Source organism: Pan troglodytes, chromosome 1, assembly GCF_028858775.2.
Source record: "Pan troglodytes isolate AG18354 chromosome 1, NHGRI_mPanTro3-v2.0_pri, whole genome shotgun sequence".
Lineage (NCBI taxonomy): Eukaryota > Metazoa > Chordata > Mammalia > Primates > Hominidae > Pan > Pan troglodytes.
In genome coordinates, this window is record NC_072398.2 from 17,147,193 (window position 1) to 17,168,538 (window position 21,346).

Genomic DNA, 21,346 nt, shown 5'->3' on the forward strand with positions numbered 1-21,346 from the left:
CATTCGAAGGTGATCGTGGCCCTCTGCGGCCTCCGAGGGATCGAAGAGCGTGTGAGCCTGCTGGAAGCAGATGGGTACTGACACCTAATTGCAGTTTAAAGTTCTTTCCAATTGTATGAATTAAATATTAATATAAACTTTACACTTTTATATTTTAGAATGACCGCAATTTCTACAATGCCTGAGGTATTGACTCTCTCAAGTCAGGTCTTAAAAAGGAAATGGAAGAGTCAGCTCTTAGCAGAGACAGATGGTCAACTCAGATGCTCAATGATATGCAGTTGACGTGACCATAACTCCGGCTAAGCCCCAAGTTGGGGTGGGGCAACTGTCAGATGCAAATACTCTTGACAGTGGAAAGGGTAGAATGCTTGAAATCAAAATCTCCTTGAGAAATACAGGATTTGGGGTTGCCATAAGTAGGGAGAGGCATACTGGAGCAGACTCAGTTATTAACATGGTCTCTGTTCACCATTAACCAGCCTTGTCACCCTATGCAAACCAGTTAAAGCCTCAGTTTTCTCTTGAAATGATGACTTTGAAACCTCTCCAGGCTCTAACCTGCTGTTATCTGTTAGTATATTCCCAGGAACTAGGAAGGGCACTCAAGACTTGATAGAGTCCATCAAAGGGCAAAGAGAGCTTGCTTTTTCTGGGTTGGTTGGTTGGTTCTTTTCTTTTCTTAAGCTGTTGGGCTCTTAGTTTTCTAACCTATAAAGTGATTTCTCACATGGAGAAAACAATCATAGAGAACTTAGCAAACAGTAATAGATAAGGCTGTAGTTCTCTTAAGAAACGGGTTCTCGTCTGGGTGTTCAAGCAGGGGAATGTTTAACCAACAGTGGTTTTTCTGTCCATACGTCATCCAGTTCATCCTTTCCCTTTTTACTTGTAGTCAGAACAACTCTAAGGCAAATGCAGGGTGAGCGTTGGGTTTAACAAGCAAATTGATCCACTTTCATCCAACAGGGACCAAGGGAGAAAGTAGAAATATGTTGACACCACCTAAATATGCTGAAGTCATCACATGAAGCCAGACCACTACAACAGTACTAGATCAGACATGGAGGGAATGGGGAGCTTTGGGAAAGGGAGTCTGACTGTTTACAGACCACCTACACTACAATGTGGTTTTCCCAAAGTGCAATGTCAATGCAACAAAAAGAGAAAAAGACACCCTTACGAACCACTGTGGAAAGCTTTCCCTTTCTTTTTTCTTTTCTTTTTTTTTTTGAGACAGAGTTTTGCACTTGTAGCCCAGGCTGAAGTGCAATGGTGCGATCTTGGCTCACTGCAACCTCCGTCTCCGGGATTCAAGTGATTCTCCTGCCTCAGCCTCCCAAATAGCTGGGATTATAGGTGTGTGCCACCATGCTAATTTTTGTATTTTTAGTAGAAATGGGGTTTCACCATGTTGGCCACATTGGTCTTGAACCCCTGACCTCAGGCAGTCTGCCTGCCTTGGCCTCCCAAAGTGCTGGGATTACAGGCATGAGCCACCATGCCCAGCCTCCTTTCTTTTTTGAACAAGGAACTCCAGAGGATCCTGGGAATGATGCAAATGAACCTCTTCTAAGCAAACGTGCTGAACCACCCTGAAAAGTTCTGGCAGTTTTTCACCCTCTTGAAGCTTCCCCAGACTCTATCATTTGTGTAATTTACATGCATTTACTGCTAGGGTTCTCTCCTTGCATTTGAACTTGAGGAAAATGGGAGTTGGGTAGGAGGGTGACCAGGGGAGGAAAGAATCCAATATTTACCTTTCCTTCTGTTTTTTTTTTTTTTTTAAGAGGCTTTGGTTGCTTCCATTTCTTGCATAGTTCCGCTAATCTTTAGTGAAAACATATACCACTTTATACAAGCAAAAGCATAAGTGGTCCCAGATTGAATACCAAACTGGAATTTAATCACAAAGTCATGCTACATCTGTGAAGAGCAGGCATGGAGCTTAAGCAGTTTATGAATCCTGACAAACTCCTGAGATTTAATTACCTTTGACATGCAGCCTGGGACTACATGCCACTATTTGTAATGTGCTAAATGATGACAAAGGTTTCGAGAGAGAGAACTTGAACCAAAATGTGATGTTTCTTTAAAAACTCATAAATCTTCTGGAACTGGCAGAACCCACTGAAAAGGTTAAAAATAAGGAGTGAGAAGTTACAAAAGCAAAGGATGAAGTTAGTCTATAACTAAATTACCACATCAGCCGCTCATACAACAATCGCTAACACAGAAGGTGTCAGAAAACCAGCATTTGAGGAGATAACTCCCTAGCTATGGTAAGCTCAGCAAATCAATCAATGCTTAATTATTCTACTTGTAAAATACTGAATCTCGTACCTTCCTCATAGGGTTAGGGTTCAAAGAAATATTTTTTCCTTGTGAGAGTATAGTGTCTTTTGTGAGTCATCATGAGATTTAAGGTTTATTTCTTAATATAACAGATGTAACAAATACCTTAGGCTCTGTCAAAGCAGGGTTAGACATCAGAAATCCTAGAAACCTCATTTATTGAGCCTGTGGGGGTAATAACCATCAAAATAATAATTAAAACCACATTTTATTTGCAAAGTACTTTTCTCTAACCAACCTGCCTGTAGGATCCCTTACAAAATGTGAGTTACAAAGCATTTTGGATGTACTGAAATGGAAAAGTCCCCAGAAAAAAAAATGCAGAATGGGGCGGGGGAAAGCATATTGTAGAATAATTTATATGGAATGATCCTAATTTTGCAAACAAGACTATTGAGATAAGCCATTTATAGTTCTAGAAAAAGGCTTCAGGAGGACAAAGTAGTGACCTCTAGGTAGAGGCACTGGGAGGGAAACAGCTTTATTTTCCATACTTCTGTGATATTCACAATGGAAATACATTGCTTTCATATTTAAATCAATATGTTTATAAAATAAACCACTGGAAACATTTCCCTGTTAAGCAGTTGGGAGAAATGAAAGTGCAGAGAGAGATCCTCTTTCTTTCTTTCACTCATTCAAACATTCAAATGTTTCCTGAGTTTCTACTGTGTGTTAACAAATGTTATGGACACAGCAGCACAGGAGTGAATCAAAGTCACTGCCATCATAGATGGCATAAATACCTACGAGTGCAGCAGAAAGTAAACAGGCGCCATGTTGGTAGTATGTCCAGCTGTGCTGTGTTCACAGTGAGATGGGAGGAGCCGTGGGAGGACCTGGAGCAGAGGGGTGACATCGTCAGTTTGGCTGCTGTGCTGAGAATGGATTAAAGAGGATAAGGGCGGAAGCACAGAGTGACCAGTTAGGAGACCACTGCAATAGTTCAGGCAAGAAACAATCATGGCTTGAACAGGGCAGTGGCAGTGGAGGTAGGAGAGGTGGCTAGATTCTGGATGTGTTTTGCAGATACAACCAAGAGCATATATATGGTGACAGACTGGATGTGGGATATGGAAAATGGAAAAGGCATTAAGAAGGACTCCCTGATTTTTTATCTGAGCAAATAATTAGAAAAACACATCTGTATTTTATTGAGAAGAAGAGGACTAGGAATGAGCGTTTGGTGTTTTTGGTAGAGGAGGGAAGGAATTGGATTTTAGACAGGGTAAGTTGGACAAGCTTATTAGCCAAGAGAAGATGCTGAGTAGAAAACAGATATAAGTCTGGCATTCATATTGAACCATAAATTTTAAAAAAGTGTTTTACAACATTTTCTCACTGACTTACAGAAAAATAAACTATCTCATTTGATACATCTAAGCAAGATCTTAAGGCTAAGTAGTAGCTATAATCAGATTTTCTGATCACTAATCCAATAAGCTCATAGTTGAAGCCCATTGAAACACTTGACCTTGACCTTAATTGTTGTCAAAGAGCTGAAAAACAATTGGAATTTTAGGCAAATTGAAATTTTAGGCAAATTCCAAAACTATTGACAATTTAGGCAAATTCCAAAACTAGAATAGAGGTGCTAACTGCACCTAATTGCAAGAATAGGCCTCAAAAAAGCAGAATAATTCTTATGAAGCCTGTGCCTTAGGGACCTGAGTAGCTAAGTATCTGCCCCCCATAACAGATATGCCACCAAGTACCTGTGGTATCTAAGAAAATTAGCAGATTCATTATAACAACGTCGCAGGGATGAACATCCTAACATCTTTAAAACACCTTTGGAACCCAAGGCCATTCTGTACCTCCTTGGAATAGACTATCCACATGGTAGGTAAGCAGGTAACTTGTTAAAATGTCTGTGTTTGCAATTAGCAAAGGAGTAAGACAGCAGGACAGGTGCATTCAGGAATAGATGATAAGGCAATATTGTCATTTGGGGTACCATTTGCAAAAGATCCTGGAATTCTTTAGATGGAGTCTTCTGTTTTTATAAGAAAACAATTGAGTGTTTTACTGTCAATGAAGTGTCCAAGTAAGCATTTCAATGGCTTAGTCAAATTTAGGTCTTCGGTTCATCTGACCTAGTTTGATTCAAAAAGAAACAATAGAACAAGTTGAGCATCCCAAATCCCCAAATCCAAAATCTGAAATGCTCCAGAATCCAAAACCTTCTGAGCACTGACGTGATGTTCAAAGGAAATGCTCATTGGAACATTTCAGATTTTGGATTTTTGGATTTGGTATGCTCCACTGGTAAGTATAATGCAAATATTCCACAATCTGAAAAAAAGCAGAACTTCAAAACACTTCTAGTCCCAAGCATTTCAGATAAGGGACTCTCTTATCCTTTGAAAGTGCTACTCTTTTGCTACATTATTTCTTCTTACCACCATTCCTTCCTGGGTAGCCACTACAGCCCATAGTGCTGGAGAATTTGGTACTGGAGATCCTCATGGAAAAGCCATGAGGATCACAGTCTTTCAAGAGCAAAGAGGAAAACCTTGACTATACCCAAGATTGATTCAAAGGATTTGATGCTTGTACACAGAAACTCTGTGTTGCCTACCTTGTGCCAAGCCCACCTCGTGCTCAGCCAGCAGCAGGACAGCCCTGTGTCTACGCCCTTGCCCTCCCCCACCCACTGTGGGGCTCCAACTCTTCCCCGTCCCACTCCAAAGCCAAGTGAGAGCCTAAGGAAAGAACTGTGACTACTATATCTGCACCAGCCCATCACACACAAAGCTTTAGATACTGTCATCTTAGGCTCTGGGTTTTCTTTCTTTCCTTTCCTTTTCTTTCTTTCCTTTCCTTTCTTTCCTTCCCTTTTGCTCCCTTCCCTTCTCCCTTCCCTTCTCCTTTCCCTTTTCCCTTCCCTTCTCCTTTCCCTTTTCCCTTCTCCTTTCCCTTGTCTCTTCTCCCTTCCCTTCTTCCCTTCTCTTCCTTTCCCTTCTCCTTTCCCTCTCCCTTCCCTTCCCTTTTCTTTTCTCTTTTCCTTTTCCTTTCCTTTTCTCTTCTTCCCTCTCTCCTTCCTTCCTTCCTCTTTTCTTTATCTTTCTTTCTCCTTCCTTCCTTCCTCTCTTTCTCTCTCTCTCCTTTCTCCCTTCCTTCCTTCCTTCCTCTCTTTCTCTCTCCTTTCTCCCTTCCTTCCTTCCTGTTCTCTCTCTCTCTCTCCTCTCTCCCTCCTTCCTTCCTTCCTTCCCTCCCTCCTTCTTTGGCAGTGTCTTACTTCGTTGCCCAGGCTGGAGTGTAGTAGTGTGCAGTCTCAGCTCACTGCGACCTCCACCTCCTGGGTTCAAGCAATTCTCACGCCTCTGGAGTAGCTGGGACTACAGGTGTGCACCATCACGCCCAGTTAATTTTTGTATTTTTAATAGAGACAGGGTTTTGCCATGTTGCCTAGGCTGGTCTCAAACTCCTGGTCTCAAACAATCCATCCACCTCAGCCTCCCAAAGTGCTGGGATTAAGATGTAAGCCACCGCACCTGGCCAGGCTCTGGATTTTCTTATCTATAAACTACATGAGTGGAGCTCCATGATCCTCATGATCCCTCTTCCAGCCCCTCAGCTCTAGAAGTGGAAAACATCTCCAAGGAGGCAGGACAGTCTCCCAAAACTCTCGTTACCTTTGTCTGTTCAAGCTAAAATTTGGAAAGTTGAACTAAACAAGGGTCCTACGGAGCTGTGGTATTTGTGCACAAACCTGGATGTATTTAGAGCATGCCCTCAAGCACCACCAAAACTAATCAACTGGGCACCATGCACTCCAAATAAGCAGAGAAACAGAATTCCATAAGGGCTTCCCAGACATGGATGTAAATACAACCACAAATAGAATCAGAGTGTCTCTACCTCGTCTATGACTGAGGGCCAGGCAGAACTGCCCTGAGGGCTTTGAAATATGCCAAAAATGTACATATCACAGGTGTACTTCTTTTCCTTTGAAAGTGTGTTGTAGAAATTGAAGGAGGAAGAAAATGAGAAAATTCCTGCTTAAAAATCCACCTTAATTTGGAAGGCTTTTGCTTACAATATTTTGAGCGTGGAGGAGACCTTGCACACAGTCAAAATGTTTTTCAAAACATACTGCTAATTAGGACCCCAGATGACTGTGAAAATGCACTAGAGACTCACACTAATGCTCCTGGAAGTCCCGACTTGACTGGCCGTGAAGTCACACCTCCTGTCCCCTTCTCAGGCACTAGGTGTGAGCCACCTCTCCACCACCAGCTCTCCCAATTAATGGTGCAGACTGTTTTCAGACACTCGCTGCCACAGTAGCTGATGGGTTTGTGTTGTTCTTTGGTCATGCTACATGTAATTTGGTGAGCCTGTCAGGACGATGAAGAGGCAAAGGCTCTTTCCTCTCCCTCCTTGGATTGGTCAATCAGTGTCTTCTTAATAAAAGTAGGAGACACCCATGAGGCTGCCCATAACTCGGATATTAAATCAGGAGGCCACAAGGACCTATTTGGAAACTCAGTCCCACTGCCCACCCCTAACCTCTGTTGATGCCACACTAATAGCCCTTATGTACACACATGGTTTATGCAAAAACTGAGTGTTTTCCACACAAAGAATAAACATCCATGGTAGCATCTGTGGCTTGAATCTTTCAGACGTGGACGTCCAATGTGGGCTTACATTAATCACATTCCAATGTGGACTTAGATTAATTGGGTACCCTCTACCTCACATGCACAGTAGGCTCTGGCAGCATGCTTAATGGAATCAAACAAAACACTGCACTCACTGTGCAATCCTTCTGTATTGTTGACAACAAGCTGTTTCTTTCAGCCACACTCAGCATTGTATCTTTGATCAAACATGGAAATACAAACCAGTCAGAGTTTGGCTGGAGGATTCTGGCAGCCTCTCTGAATCTCTAGATAAGCTCTAATTTGAAACAACGGCTTCGGTTTGTGTAGGGGAGCCTCCGTAGAGCCTTGTAAACATGTCTTTCTATCTTAGGGCATAATGTTCCACTCAAATTTAAGTGCTGCTTTGTATGAATTCAAAGACACCTCCTGTGTATTTATTCTCAATCAGTGACAGAAGACTGGGATTCGAAGAAAAGTCTGGGTTGAAATCCATATCATGGTGTAGATTTTATTGGAGGGAGGGAGAGAGCTGACTTCAGTACCTAAACCAGTGCTTCTCCGCTTATCACAACAGAGATCAGTGAAATTCTCAAAAAACATAACATCAGTGAAATACTTTTATTATAGCTTAAAAATTTAAAGTAATTGTGTGTTCCATGGAACAGACCTGTCCATTTACTTATAGGCAATGGCTGCTTTCTGATGGGCCAAATAGGACCATGGGGCTTGTGGCTGGAAAGTTCTGCTACTTATCAGAAATGACCTTGTGTCAGCCAAGTTGTTCCCAAGCCTTGTTTTTTTCGACTGTCAAGTAGGGATAATAATCTCTATCCATTTATAGAAGTTTTATTATAATTAAATGACTTTTCATCTAAGCCACTGTGGAGTTACTGATTGATTCCTTCAAGCATTTATTACAAAATAGTTGAATCAATCTACCTTGAAACTTTTTGTGTATAAATGGGATGTTCTTGGAGCTTGTGACTAATATACTAAGAACTGTGAGACAAATGGACTTGGATAACACTTTTCTACCTAAAATCATGCACTTACCCATGGCTATATTAAATGTACATTGTGAATATAGCCTTATTTGACCCCCATAAAAACCTTAGAGGTGCATGTTATCCTGACATTACAGATGGGAACCCTAATGCTTAAAGAGGCATTATCACTTGTCCATGATCCCGCTGCTATTAAATCTGGCTGGGATCAGCTGTGGAAAAACTAAAAGGATCTTGTTTAAATACTACTTAACCCCTTTTTTTTCAGGGGTCTTTACTAGAGCTGCCTCCCCAGCTCTAGTAAAAATAAGATCCAATTCCCCAGAATCAAACTAACCTTTTAGAAAATTTCACAATAAGAGACCAGCACAGAACCCTGACTGCAGCCCTCAGAACTGCTACCTGAAGACAGAGGTACAACCCACTTAGGAACTGCCCATCTGCTGAGCTGGGGAACGGGAACCCCTTCATATCCATTGACTCTCTGCAGCGGGCTCCTCCTCTGTGCCCCATCATCTGCCCATTTGCTGGAAGCCATACCCCCTTACACATGCTCAAATATTTGTGACCCCATGAACATGGAATAAATAAAAACGCCATCCTTATTCTATGTTTGTATGCTTCTTTGGGAAACTTTCTGATAATAGCTTAAATACAAGATTTTTAAGAGGCAGGAAATTATGAAGAACAGAATATCTGCTTTTCAAAATCTACCTAAAGCAATGTGAAAATCATTGCAGAATAAGTTGAAGAAATTTTCTGCCCAGCTTAATAAACAAGGTTGAAAATGTAAAGTTATAACAAGGAAGGAAGTGTAGCATTGGCTCTATCATTAAATCACAGATCTGAGTATTTGTGACTAAGATTAATCCTTGGCCATTCAAAGCTACTTATACACACACACACACACACACACAGCCCATAAAGTATGGTAAAAACTGGAATTCTAAAAAGTAAGACAGCAATGACAAGCAAAGACCAAAATAGCTAAATTTCCCACAAACGCATCTAATAAAAGACATTCTACTGAATAGAAAGATGAATGAATAGGGAAGTGTTTTTAGCTAGAGAAGTGTCAACTTGTGATTAAATAACTGAAAGGATATAGGGCTGCATATCCCTTCATCCACTGGGTACCCACCCGTTTGCTCTCAGCAGAACTAACCAGTGACAAACTGCGTCCACAGATCAACATAGAATGGAGTGCTTCATACGGATGCATACCTAAGCCAGTATGTTCTCAGGCCATCTTGCTCACTAGCAGCTAGTTTTGATGAAGGTGTTTGTAGGTGTGACACCAAGGATATTAAGTCTGGTGCAAGAAATTCTATCACCGGGAAGCAGAAAGGACTAAATTGAGTTCAACCATGTGTATATGGTTAGAAGTTGAAAGGAAATAATCTAAAGTCCCGTTTGCTTTGTTACTGTACTGCCCATTACTAGGTAGAGTTGCTAGATAAAGAAATTCAGAGGTGGATTTAGGACGCTTGGTATTGAAAAAGCTCGTAGGAAAACGAGCCAGTCAACTGTTTTCCTTCAGCAGGGCCACACAGAGCTGGATTTACACTCACTTGAAACTGCATTTTCTTTGGCTTCCTCGTGTGCATGTCTGAACTTAATTGTTAGTGGTTGGATTTAGCAATTAAAAATACTGAATTGCGGCCGGATGCGGTGGCCCAAGCCTGTAATCCCAGCACTTTGGGAGGCCAAGGCGGGCGGATCACTTGAGGTCAGGAGTTCTAGACCAGCCTGGCAAACATGGCAAAACCCTCTCTCTACTAAAAATACAAAAAAATTAGCTGGGCGTGCTGGCGGGCACCTGTAATCCTAGCTACTCAGGAGGCTGAGGCAGGAGAATCACTTGAACCCAGGAGGTGGAGGCTGCAGTGAGCTGAGATCACACCATTGCACTCCAGCCTAGGCATCAAAAAAAAAAAGAAAGAAAAAAAATACGGAATTGCTTACTGAAAACTAGAGTGAAAACGTTTCATACCTGATAATCTCAGAGATCTGAGGTGCTCTGTGCTATAAATAACAGCAGCATCTATTTGTTGCCATCTTCTGAGGCATGAAAAACTACCCTTTAAAGACTCTCTTTTATAAAATAACTTTGCCTTGCTTAATCTGCAAGATGAAAAGGATATGAATGAGATCTTCATCGTGACTGTGGATTGCTGTGTGAAGTTGATCTTCCAAGTACAATAGCTTCTTGCCTATGTCTTCACACTTTTCTCCAAGTTCTGCAGAAAGGATGTAAGATTCCTGGCGAGAGGAGGAAAACAAGATCGCTTGTTAGAGCTGTGGACACAGACAGAACACAAAGGGAAGCTTCCTGGAAAGAGCTCTCCCAGTTTCTGCACCTCAGTCAGAATTGTGCTAGGGCCTGTGTCTCCCCTGGGGATCAAACTTGAGAAGTTGTGAACTGATTTCAAGTTATGACCAAAGAATGAGCTTTGTCTATGCAGTTCCACAGGCCACCTCCCTTGTCTGGTCATTTCGAAGTGCTGCTTCCAGTATGTCAAGTCCCGAAGTGGATTTATCAAACAGAAACCCTGAATCTTCCAGCTGTATCAATGGGCAAATTCAAAATTTAATAGGGATTCTAAAAAAAGTGGGGAGAGGGGTCACAGGAGCAACTGGGCTAACCTGTAAGGACAAAGGGAATATTCCTTTAAGGACACAGGAATTGACTAGGGCACTGAACATTTGTTTACACACTGACCACAGTCCCTGAATGCTAGAATTTAAGTGCCATGAGGTGTATACTGCATATAGAGCCGCTGCTACCACCACCATACATGGGAGCTTAAGCCGCATAAGAGCAGGATGATGCAGCACTTTGGGAGGCCGAGGCGGGCGGATCACGAGGTCAGGAGATCAAGACCATCCTGGCTAACACGGTGAAACCCTGTCTCTACTAAGAATACAAAAAATTAGCCGGGTGTAGTGGCGGGCGCCTGTAGTCCCAGCTACTTGGGAGGCTGAGGCAGGAGAATGGCGTGAACCCGGGAGGCGGAGCTTGCAGTGAGCCGAGATTGCACCACTGCACTCCAGCCTGGGCGACAGAGCGAGACTCCGTCTCAAAAAAAAAAAAAAGAGCAGGATGATGATGTCTTTTTGCTGCTATCCCTCGAGCCCCTGGCATAGTATCTGGCACATGACAGGCACGTAGTATTGATTGATTTGATGAATGAACAGTTAAGTCTTAGAGCTCCTTCCTTCTCTCACTTTTTCCCTTCAAACTTATTTCTATGAGCCAGAAAAGGGCCTTCTTTATGTCACTTTCCTGCACAAAACCACCACAGAGCAGAGTCTAAACTCTGTCTTCACAGGACCTCGCACAAAGCCCATGGTTCAGCTGTATCCCCTCAACTCTCCTAAAGGCAAGCTAAGCTTTCCCAAAAGGACTAACCCCGTTGCCCTCTCTCATGCTGTTCTTTTTGCCCATGCATTCTTCCCCACTCTTCTCTGAAACCCAACCTTTCCTTCAAAGGCCCCAAATAATAATTTCACCTTGTAGTGCAACCATTCTGATAAGTTCTGTGTCCACTCAAGTGAGGTAAGGGCCATGGGTTAGTCATTCATCCCAGGGCCCCAAGTTGAATGCTGGGCATGTAGAAGGCCACAGACTTGTAAAGGAAAACAATAAACAAGGTTAAGAAAATGAGAACAGAAGATAGAGATTCTTAGAATAAAGCAGGGGGAGAAGCAAGAAATGAGCTCAGAATTAAAACTTAAATGTAAAGATAATATTTCCTTAACTAAGAGTGAAAAGCTTAGAAGATACACTAAAAAATTTTTGCAGACCAGACACAGTGGCTCGCAGCTGTAATCCCAGCACTTTGGGAGGCTGAGGCGGGTGGATCATGAGGTCAGGAGTTCGAGACCAGCCTGGCCAACATGGTGAAACCCCGTCTCTACAAAAAATACAAAAATTAGCTGGGCGTGGTGGTGGGCGCCTGTAATCCCAGCCACTCAGGAGGCTGAGGCAGAAGAATCGCTTGAACCCAGCAGGCGGAGATTGCAGTGATCTGAGATCGCGCCACTGCACTCCAGCCTGGACAACAGAGCAAGACGCCATCTCAAAAAAAAAAAAAAATTGCATAAGGGAAACTATTAAGATACGTATTCAGCTTAAACTACAAGTTTACTACAAAAGCTACAATGAATACCCAACAATAACAACAAAATGCCCAGGTGCGGTAAAAGTCACTGTTAAAAAGTCTGGAGATTATGCATTATATAATATTATAATCAGATTCCACAAATAACAATTAAATCCAAGTATATAATTTGATTTTTGCTATATTAGCTTTAAAATTTACATGTCAATGGCCAACTACCTTAGAATAAAATAGTGCTAATGGGAACTGCAAATAACTTGTAAATATTGGAGAAGTCTAGTATACTGAAGAATGAGCTACAAGCTACAGAATGAGTATACGCATTTACTGCAAGTAAGTGTATATAGAAAAGAAATCTAGTGGCAATAACATACAATTGTGGGGACATATGGACACAATTAAAGGAACTTTAATGTGAAGCACCCTTGAAGGTTTACTCAAAATTGACCATAACAGTGGTGAGAAGACAGCAAATACATAAAAATCACAGATAAATATATATATATACACACACACACATATATATACATATATATGTGTGTATATATATATATTTTTTTACTGACCCTAAAATAATCAGTCAAAGATATGAAATTGAGGGTAGGAGATTACACAGAAGTATAGACACTGGATAATGAGCAACACCATCATCACACATGAAATAAATGAGACACTAAGAAAAAGAACATCTGGGAAAAAATGATTGACAGTCATGAAACCACAAATCATACAGGAAGGAGAAAAATACAGTGTTAGCAGGAAAATATATATGACTGAAAACACACTTAAAGAGAGAAAAAGCATAGACTCAGAACAGAAAACCAAGGAATTTAAAACACCCTTAAACGAAATCAAATGACTCAATCTTCATCTTACAGCTACAACAAATATGAAATCAGAGCTAAATTAAACAAATTTAAAATACAGTTTTACATTTCTCCCCCAAACATATAATTCCTGCCTGTTTTCCTTTTTAAATTATGTGCAGATTGATAGTAATGGCATAAATTTTGGAAAGCAATTTCAGACCACATAACAAGCGCTTTAAATTGTTCATATCTTAAGACCCAATAATTTCCCTTCCTGGAATCTATCAAAAAGAAATAATTTGTTCATTTAAATTGAAATAACTTTTATTAAGCCCTTGTAATAAGCATGGAAGAATGCCTATCACATATATCAAATAGAAATAAAAGATTTTTCATGCAAAGATGATGGCATTAAAAGTATAGGAAAGAGGAAATAATTGTCGAACAATAAAGGGAATAGTTAAATAAGTTCTGGTACAGCAGATTTGTATTTAGCCATTAAAGTCATTTTTAATAAAAGAGCATTTAATGATGATGAAATAACTCAAATAGGCAAAGCATCAAAATATTTATAATTATTATTTGTGGGGCAGTATTATAGGAAATTTTTATTTTCTTCTTTATACTTTCCTGAACCTTTAACATCCCTAAAATTTGGAAAAAAGTTATCAAAAACCCTAATTCAAACCATAATGAAAAAGGAAGAAATTTACCTGAAAATTTTTTCAGTTTTTTTAGAGATTAAAAAACAAACAATGTAGCATAAGGGAACAAATTCAGAGAGCTCAAGTCACCATGTTTGCTAAGAGAAGATCTGTCCGGCATTCTTTTGTGGGGCTGTTTTTCCAAGGCACAAGTTACAGGATCTCTCTCAGGCTTGTGCAGGAACCTCTACTTGTTGGTCTGACAGCTTCTGATTCCGAACTGAGAGGATACTGAATGTGAACCGGGTAGATATGACTTAAGAGATGTATTATTTTACCATAATGCTCTCACTTGGAATCTTGAGAATAGAATTAGTTTAGACCTAAACTGAGAATTGACAGCTGATGAGAGGGTAGATTAATATATTTCTATCAATCTGATAAAAAATTCTGTTCTGTCCAAAGAAATCTGTCTGTCCAGAGAGAGCAAGGTGGGATCAGAACCATGGGTATTGGCTGGGTGCGGTGGCTCACGCCTGTAATCCCAGCACTTTGGGAGGCCGAGGCAGGTGGATCACAAGGTCAAGAGATTGAGACCATCCTGGCCAACATGGTAAAACCCTGTCTCTGCTAATAATACAAAAATTAGCTGGGTGTGGTGGCGCAGGCCTGTAGTCCCGGCTACTCAGGAGGCTGAGGCAGGAGAATTGCTTGATCCCAGGAGGCGGAGGTTGCAGTGAGCCAAGATCGCACCACTGCACTCCGGCCTGGCAACAGAGGAGACTCCATCTCAAAAAAAAAAAAAAAGAACCATGGGTATCAGCTGTGCAAAGTTGCCCAGGTCCTGCCTCTTAGTCCATGAATGAGGGACTAGGCAAAACTTCCTTGGCCATTTCCATGCCATGCCCAGGTATGGCAGAGTGTAGGTGTGGTCATAGCAACACACTTTTCTGGAATATTGCCTCTCCACCATCAAGAAACAGAGTTTATTACTTCTCCTGTTAAACGTGGATGGCCCTTGAAATTCCTTCAATGTATGGAACATAGTGAAGGTGACACTGCCTGACTTGCAAAGTCAGGTCATAAAAGGTGACATGTCTTTTCAGATCACCCACCCTGGAACCCAGCCTCCATGTTGTGAGGAAGCCCCAGCTACATGGACGGGCTGTTTGTAGATGTCTGGATGAGAGCCTCAGCTAAAGCCCTAGTCAACAGCCAGACTTGGGAAGGACTGAACCTTCAGATGGTCCCAGCCCCTGTCTTCAAGTCATTCAGCTAACACCCAGACATTGTGGAGCAGAGACACCCTCCTCACTGTGCCCCACCCCAATTTCTGATCTACAGATCCACGAATATCATAAATAGTTCTTTTAAATCACTAAGTTTGTGTTGATTTTGATGCAGACATAGTATCTAAAACAGGGGGCTTACATGGGTTGTCCCTACACAGAACCTCGCATGAGTGCATAAAACTATTGCAAAATGCTAGCAGGTAGTGCATCTTCACTGGTACCTAGTTAGGGAGTTGACTGACTAGATTTTTGAAGCTCACTAAAGTGCTAATGCCCAGACTTGTCTCAGGGAGGGGAGCTCCTACCCATGCAGGGCACTATGGCCATTAGGCTGGGAAGTGCAACAAAGACATTACAACAAGTGGCCACTGCCACTGGTCAGTAATCCCAGATCCCTGGCTCCTAGTTCAATGTGTAAGTTATTGAACAGTACAGGCACATATTCTGAGGGTTGTGTGTGTGTGTGTGTGTATAGAACAAGTACAGTAAAAATTTCCTAGAAAATTCCGCAGGAAGACATACCACAGTGAGTCCAACATATCTGAGTGCAATACGACCCACAGGGCCTCACTTTCTTCCAGCTTTGGGAGAAGTGGCTCTTTCTTCAGGGGACACTTAGCAGAGCAAGGTGCTCAAATCATGAGAGGCAGGTAAGAAATATACAGATTCCTGTCTCCCGGACCCTCACACTGGCCTTGGGGCACACCCACTGCCTAGACTGAAGGACAACATTGCTGTCTATTTAAATGATCATGTCCTCCTGGTATGTGATGTTTATATGTTACGGTCACACAGGATGGCATAGTCTCTGCAGGAAGCATCAGGTGTATTTCACTACTTCTAGTTTTTCCCTTGCTTGGAAAGCACCTTGCTGGAGTATATTCTCTCAAACCAGTGGGCTTTGGGCCTTATTCTGCAGAGATCCCCTGGTAGGAGGAAAAGGGTTTTTACTGTCAACCCTACCTCAATTTCTAATTTTATCTGTTTTATTTGCTAAGCCTTCATAGAAAGCTACATAAATAAATAAGTAAATAAAGGGAGCTGTTGAAGAGAGTTTGTTTGCTTCTTTTAAAATAAAAGAAACTTTTTTTTTCAAAGAAGGTGTCTCAGTGAAAGCTTTGGAAGCACTGACATTTCTGTTTAAGCCAAAATAGTGAGTTGTAAGCCAGGTGTATTAATCAGGAGGCTCTGCCTTGGGTTATAACTGCAAGAGAAATGGAGCTTCCTTATCTTAACACCATCTTGTTTCCCAGGACAGCAAATGCATTTACAAAGATCTGCCTCCTTCAGAGCTACTAAGAATGTCGGAAACCTTCCCTGAGAATCTTAATACCTAGAAGCAGAGAATGCTGCTGGATTTGGTAGGGGTCTTAGGAACCATCCTCAAGGTTCAATTCCTTCTTTTACATACAAGAAAAGAGGCTTGAAGAGTCATTTTATTTTTTTTTATTTTTTTATTTTTGAGACAGTTTCGCTCTTGTTGCCCAGGCTGGAGTGCAATGGCGTGATCTCGGCTCACTGCGACCTCTGCCTCCTGGATTCAAGTGATTCTCCTGCCTCAGCCTCCCGAGTAGCTGGGATTACAGGCATGCGCCACCATGACAGGCTAATTTTTGTATTTTTAGTAGAGGCGGGGTTTCTCCATGCTGGTCAGGCTGGTCTCGAACTCCCGACCTCAGGTGATCTGCCCACCTTGGCCCCCCTAAAGTGCTGGGATTACGGGCGTGAGCCACCACACCTGGCCAAAGAGTCATGTAACTTGGGCAAAGTGGTGATGGAAAGAAATCAGAGAAGCAAACAGCGAGCGCCTGTAGACATGGTGTTCTCTTCCCTTCTACTCTCAGAACTCTGCAAAGTCTCAATTCCTGGAGGGTTCAGTCTTATTAAAGGGATATGCTCCCTCCAGGACTCAGAGGCATAATGAGTAGAGGTGACAATGATAACAGCCATGACAATCTGGAATGCAATGATTGGCACAGGACCTCTCATCCACAAGTCCATAAAATATCAGGCTGGAAGCAGAGAAAAGCAAACGGGCACATGGGAAAGGCGGCGAGAATGTCTCCTTTCCAAATAAGAACATGAGTATCCAGTCCCATCTCTCCCATCACCTCAGTGGATTCCAAATAAACATATTCTGAACCATGTCCACAATTTCACACACTGAGTGTCTCTCTGTGTGCAATTTGTAACTTTTGCTCCCATTTGTACTTTAAATCAAATGTGACAAAAAAGAGAAAGCCTGCAAGACTGATACTTGATAATTAAAAATACCACCCACTACAAAGCCACTGGGATTCCTAGCAGAAATGGAGTTCTGCAGGATTTGCAATTCTGAATGGATCATTTAAAGTACAGGTTGCTCGGCATTTCAAAGTGTCTTTGAAGACTCTCCAGTAATTTGTCTTGTCAGGCGGTCCTTTCAGCAATTCAAATTATTATTTTTTTCCTTTCTGAACATCCATCCCATCATTTAACCCTAGGAATAATTGTTTTCCCTGTGGGTCAGAATGAAAAGCAGTTACAACAGGTAAATGGTCTGATTGCTACACCTAACACCCCCTCTTTTCAAAACTCTGCAGATTCCACTTCTTCCAGGAACGCTTCAATCCCGAATCTCCAACCCTGCCTACTTCTGGGTAAGAGGAGTTCCTCCCTGTGTGTGTAACCGCCTGTCTCCCTCACCAGATGACGAGGTCCTGGCCCTGCCTCCGTCGTCCTACCTTGCTCATAAAAGGTGCTCAGTAATGCTTATTGAAGTAATGAATGGAGACTCCTGTATCTTATGAGAACTTGGAAGAAGCTATGCTGTTTTTCAGACTACACTTCCAAGAGATCATTTCACCCAAGTATAAAGAGCCAGGAAGGAAAACCAACAAGAAGAACCTTTCTGGATGCTGAACACATGCCTTTGCCTCAGTGCAGCCAAGAACAGCCTTATCTGGGATAATTTTCTTGCCACAGGGACAGCCATGGGGTCCTGGGGCCCTCCACAGTACTGCTGTACACACATGGCTTTTATTGGCCTCCAATAAAGCCCTACCATCTTCCCTGCTGTCCCTCCACACGGGTATGATTCAGTAGCACCGACTCAGCCAGGCAATATTTCAAATATAATTTGCTTAACTCACCTCATGATCAAAACCCGTAGGCCTGAATGTTTGGGCAGAAATTTTCAGCTGTGTTGAATTAGAGCTGATGTCAAATTTCTGTCCTGCTCACCCAACTCAGGGAGCATGATTTAAAAACAGAAAATAGGATTTCCTTTGTTGGGCAGGATTTTCCCATTAAAGTGACTTTCAAAAAACATTTTGCTATAAAAGTGTATACCCAGAAAAGCATTTAGTTGCTAGCCTGAGCAGATGTCTAAACCACATGCCCCAGTGGAAGAACAGTCACAAATTCCATGACCAGGGTCTCCAAGGACATTTTTACTTAGTTATAGTTCCCATAAACAAGGCTTAAGTCTTTCCCTATGACATGTGGAAGATACCAACATTTAAAATTTTAGAACTGGAGCTTATATTCAAAGGGTAGGGAATATATTACGAAATAATAATGGTTGTTTTGATAAGAGAAAGTATCTGGTAACAATATCTTATCAGGCTGTATCTAGAGTGATGAGGAAATCATATTTATTATTTCTATTCTGAATAGAAAATACCTTTGGAAAAGGAAACTGTTTAAGTTAAATTGCTAGGTAGGCAGGTACTACTGTGGCTGCCAATTCTACTTAGGAAAAGCTTCCACACCTAATAGAGCATACATTTGCAAAAATGTTATCATCAATGGAGATTTGCCACAAATTTGAGCAGACGGGTTACACCTTGGGTTGAGTCACTGGATCAAGATGATTTAAATAGTCTATTTCTTAAAATGCTGTCAAGAGTTATTCTAAAGGGAGGGGCTATGTGAAGTCTGTAAGAGTGTCAAGAAATAGAATAAGAAAAATCTCCAAACTGAAGTAAGAAGTACTGCTAGGATTCTAAGATTAATCTGAGAAAACAGGCAGTTATCCTTTAGGTCTCTCTTTCAGACATTGTGCTGGGGGCTGTGCAGAGAAGTCATCAGTTACTTCCACCCTTACTAGGGATCAGTGGTGCAGGGGAGGGGTTAGTACCTGTAGCTCTAGCATGAACCTCCACCTTGGATACGGTACTCTTTGCTGTGACTCAACTGCTTACCCAGATCCTTATTTCCCTCGGCTGTGTAATAAGGCATCAGCAATACCTATCCACAAAAGTATATTTGCCTATCCACAAAAATATTTAATTCCTGCAGTGAAAGTCACAGGCTACACAGTAAAAAAAAAAAAAAAAAAAAAAAAAAAAAAAAAAAAAAAAAAAAAAAAAAAAAGGACAGGTGTTCCCTTATGGCCATCAAGCCAACTGTTTACATATTTTACATATTTTGGGGCTATAGCAGTATTTAAGTTTTTAAAAAAAATTTAAAACATACAATTGAACACAGCACACATACATGCTTACAAGCCAAACACGCTACTTGAGCCTCATAATGGTTGTTACATTGTGAAGTCTCACTCCTTCTCCTCTGGCTTGAGGTAAACCAGATGTGATTACCCCCATCCGTGAGCTTAGCTGATGCATCAAACTATTTCCTTAGTTTAGTATTAAAATCACTGCCTTAAATATGTTCCTTTGGGCTGTTTTCCAAAATACATGCTTGGTAAATACATTTCAGGAATGCGATATGGTTTTCTCTTTCTTTTTAAAATATTATCTACAAAAAGAATATTTACTTCAAACAAATGCCTGCCCACAACACAAAGAATATATTTCACATGTATTTGACATAGATTTTATGGTGTTTGTCTTTTCATATAAATGCCGAGTTCTACAGTCGTGTAAATGCCAATAAGCAGAGAGGCAAAATTGAGACATTAAGGGTATATCTTTATTACTCTATCTGATATGAGTATTCATCCACATATTCAAATTATACGGTTACTCCCTGAGTAACTGCGTATTTCTTTTAAAAGCATCCAGATGTCGTCAGTGGTAAAGAAAGCATCTGAAATATTTAGATCTCTTTAGGTCAGAGCAAGCAATGAATTGTCTTCAAGTATCTGCATGCTTGTTTTGAAGGTGGCTCGGAGAAACAAGCTCTAAATAAAAGTAATTAACAGAACCAAACAAACTGTTAGAAGAAGAAATTGCTTGCTAATTGGCATATGTTAATTGGCCTGTGGTTTCTAGTTTACTTGAAGGGCAACCTTTGAAAAGCTACAGTTTATATTACACGATCATGCAAGAGGATGTGAACTGCTTTTCTTTAAGCACACTGAGTTTGATCGTCAAATCTGAATAAAACCAGACTTCATTAGAACCCTCTGAGAAAATAATCCATTTGAATCCAAAATGAGATTCATGGCACCGGCTAGTACCTAGATACAGTCCCTTTAATAAAAGGATTCAGATTCTGGGGATAGGGACATCCAACCCTAAGGCCCTTTTGTATAAGAAAATAAAAATGAAAAGTGGTTTGAGGGATTCCTTTTAAGGGAATGTGTTCTTTAAGCTAAGAAATATTGAACTGTAAAGGGAAACTATGAAGACAGAATCAAATCCCAAACTCCATCCATGTTCACTTTATAGTGAAACAAATTTGAACTCTAAGTGTTTCATTGTAAACTGTGCAACTATTAAGACTACCATAGTTACTGTTTTTAAATGTCAGCGTTTAATCCTGGTTCTGGATGTCACCCCTTCCAAGTGAGAGCTTGCTTCCCACCCTAAAGTCTCAGGCACCCCTGTAGTTTGCTGGAAAGAGATAGGGATGCTATGGTTGGTGGTACCTACTGTTTCCCTCAAAAGGCACTCAGACAAAGAAGAGCAAAGGACCACTCTTCTTTTCTCTCACTGTTACCCAAGCTTGTTGGCCTGAGGTTCCTAATCATATGAGCAAAATAAGATCTGCTCTGCCATAATCAATGGTTCCAGGAAATACCTGGGGGCCGGGTGGAGGAGGGGGCGTGGAATAACCAATGGCTGGCAAAGCAGAAACACCAGCATATTCAGAATGGAAGGCATTAAACGATTCACTGAAAAAGGCAGTGCAGTAAGTCTTGGGTAGAGGTAAGATAATTTCACACAGGAGTTTCATGGAACTCCAGTGTTCATCTCCTGCCTGCTCCTAGTTAGGAAGGGCAGGAATAGCTCACGACCAGCTTGTGGGGGGACCGGAAGCTCCTGGGGAGTGGAAGCTCTTGACTTTAACTGCCCTGGCTGCCCAGTGGTGGGGAAATCAAATGCACTGTAGCTATGATGAGGGGGCAGGGTACTATCTCATTTTTCACATGACAAAAATTCTTAGCTACTCCCAGGACACCACTGAGGATTCATTGGATAACACCTCCTCTGTTACAAACGCAGAAAATGAGTCCTTGCCATTCAGGCAGACGCCATCCTGCTATCGATCCCTCAGACTGCACCAGTGAATGACAAGGAATTTCCAAGGTGAACGGCGTCACCAAGAGCCCTGAGGC

The 21,346-nt window shown here is 41.5% G+C and overlaps 1 protein-coding gene across 2 annotated transcripts in view; it reads right to left on the reverse strand.

Annotated features, from left to right (window-relative positions):
* The window catches only part of DISC1 (DISC1 scaffold protein), a 414,923-nt gene that overhangs the window by 4,668 nt on the left and 388,909 nt on the right, over positions 1–21,346 (reverse strand). The window contains exon 12 of one of the 2 annotated variants that reach the window (XM_001151459.7): positions 10,117–10,234. In XM_001151459.7, the coding sequence (XP_001151459.4) occupies positions 10,117–10,234 (118 nt within the window). Of the gene's footprint in view, positions 1–9; positions 10,235–21,346 lie in introns of those variants that run through there. The other variant, XM_054660130.2, reaches the window with a different exon arrangement.